Source organism: Brassica napus, unplaced genomic scaffold, assembly GCF_020379485.1.
Source record: "Brassica napus cultivar Da-Ae unplaced genomic scaffold, Da-Ae ScsIHWf_1230;HRSCAF=1757, whole genome shotgun sequence".
Classification (NCBI taxonomy): domain Eukaryota; kingdom Viridiplantae; phylum Streptophyta; class Magnoliopsida; order Brassicales; family Brassicaceae; genus Brassica; species Brassica napus.
Window position 1 is genome coordinate 396,249 of NW_026014653.1, and position 2,119 is coordinate 398,367.

The 2,119-nt window shown below is 31.0% G+C and overlaps 1 protein-coding gene across 1 annotated transcript; it reads left to right on the forward strand.

Moving 5' to 3' along the window:
• Positions 1-1,381: 1,381 nt before the first annotated feature.
• Positions 1,382-1,864, forward strand: LOC125596577. The gene has a single exon (XM_048771672.1). The coding sequence runs from the start codon at positions 1,382-1,384 to the stop codon at positions 1,862-1,864; it is 483 nt and encodes a 160-aa protein (XP_048627629.1).
• The last annotated feature ends 255 nt before the right edge of the window (positions 1,865-2,119 follow it).

Sequence of the window (2,119 nt, forward strand, 5' to 3'; positions counted from 1 at the left end):
GGGTCATTATTTTTGGATCCAGCCCAAATCAAATCTCTCTTGCGCCATTTGGGCCTATTAAAAAATCAGATTCAATTGTCACCTTTTTTTTTCCTTTGGACCAGTGAATCCAAGTTCAAATAATTTTTTTTCAACTATTCTTAATTATTATTTTTTTCTTTTCTTAATATAATTTAAGCATTCATAAAAATAATTGAATTTTTTTATTGAAAAGTATTAATCTTTATTAAAAGTATATAATTTTTTAATTAAAATAGTAACCCCATAATAAAATTAATTTATCAGAGTTATACCAACTTAATTCATTGAAAAAATAAAGTTTAATTTTTTTTAACATAAATAGTCATTTAAAATGAAATACGATAAATAAAGATAAAATTTTTAAGTCTTTTATAAAATAAAACACAAATATATGAAAATGTGACATTTACTAAATATTTGTCAATTGAAAAAAAAAAACAAAAATAAACTTCAAAATCTAGTTTTTTTTTAAAGTTGGATTAGGTATATTTTTAGTGTGTTGGATTTTTAATTGGGCCGTTGAAATGAGATTATGGCGTTCAGTCATTTCTGGCCGTTGAAATATGATAAGAATTGTTTAAAAGACAATGATAGAAATATCAATCGCAATGGTGAAGAAGAACTAGACATTCATAATTCGATACAATATATTTGGTTGGTACGGAATAATGGAACACACCATTTTTATTGAAATTATCGAAACCACTATGGACAAATCGATGGTTCTGAGCAGTATACTCCTTCTGTTTTATAATAAGTGTTATTTTAACATTTTTTTCTTGTTGCACAAAAAATGTCACTTTATAATTTCAATGCAAATTATACTTACTTTCAACTAAAAATTAATTGCAAACTACATTGATTTTATAAATAATTTTATTTATCTCAAATACTATTGGTTAAAGAGGTGTAATTAATAACAACTTACATACATTTGCGTCATTTTTTCTTAATTTGTGTGGAAAATATCAAAGTGACACTTATTTAGAAACGGAAGGAGTATTATCTTTATTGTACGGCACTATTGTTTCAATAGTTAAAAGGGAAAATTCCTTAAAAATACCCGGACTGAATTTCTTTTGCTACTTTAATACACGAACTTTTTAGGCTCCCCATTTAATACACAGACTAAATTGCGTTACCCAAAAAATACATCAACTTTTGAATTTCAGAAGTTTCACACTTCGATTCTAACAACGTTAACTCTGTTTAACAGAGAATCAAGACGGCGTTAATTTTTTAATTAGACACGTGATTGAACCGTTAAATCCTCGGGTTCCTTCATCAAAAGCCCCAAATCGAAAAAAAAACAAACCCTAATTTCATTCAACTCTTTATTTCCCAGAAATCCCTCAAATCGATGGCTAAGAGTGAAGGCTCGAGTTCTAGTGCAAGGTCATCCTATAAGAAGAAGGTCGACGGTCCGTTATGCTACTGTAATAAGAGATCGACTCCGGCGAAGGCATGGACAGATGACAATCCGGGTAGAAGGTTTTGGTGCTGCGGTCCTCATGGGTTCGTCGATTGGATTGATAAGGAGGAGCAAAATGAATGGCAGAAACAGAGTTTACTGGAGGCGAGAGGCGTGATGGATCGTCAGAGAGAAGAAATCAGAAATCTGAAACAGTTGCTTAGCAAAGCTTCTCAACCAACCACATCTGAAGATTCAACATCATTATTGTTAGAGGAAGGGGACAGACTCGCAGAGGAGAAGAAAAAACTTGAAATTGCTCTTATCACATCAGTTGAAAAGGAGAAATTGCTAAGGCAATTCATTGCTCTTTCGATGGGAGGCTTCGCTGTTGTCACAGTCATCCTTGTCATTACCATTCTGAAGAAGTAGTTATGGTTTGTCTCTTTTGTTGTAATGTTTCATTAGGATCTGTGTTTCTGTTTTGTTTTGTCATGTTTGTGTCTTTTGTTGGTCTTTCTGTTTCGGATTGTCATGGTTTGTGTGTGTCTTTTATTGTAATGGCATCATTTTCATCTCTCTTTGATCAATGAATTTTATGTTTGTTGTTGTTACATTTTGAGTCTTCTTTCTGTATAATTTCTTAAAAATACATATCATAGATCATCCAAACAAAAGATCATCCTA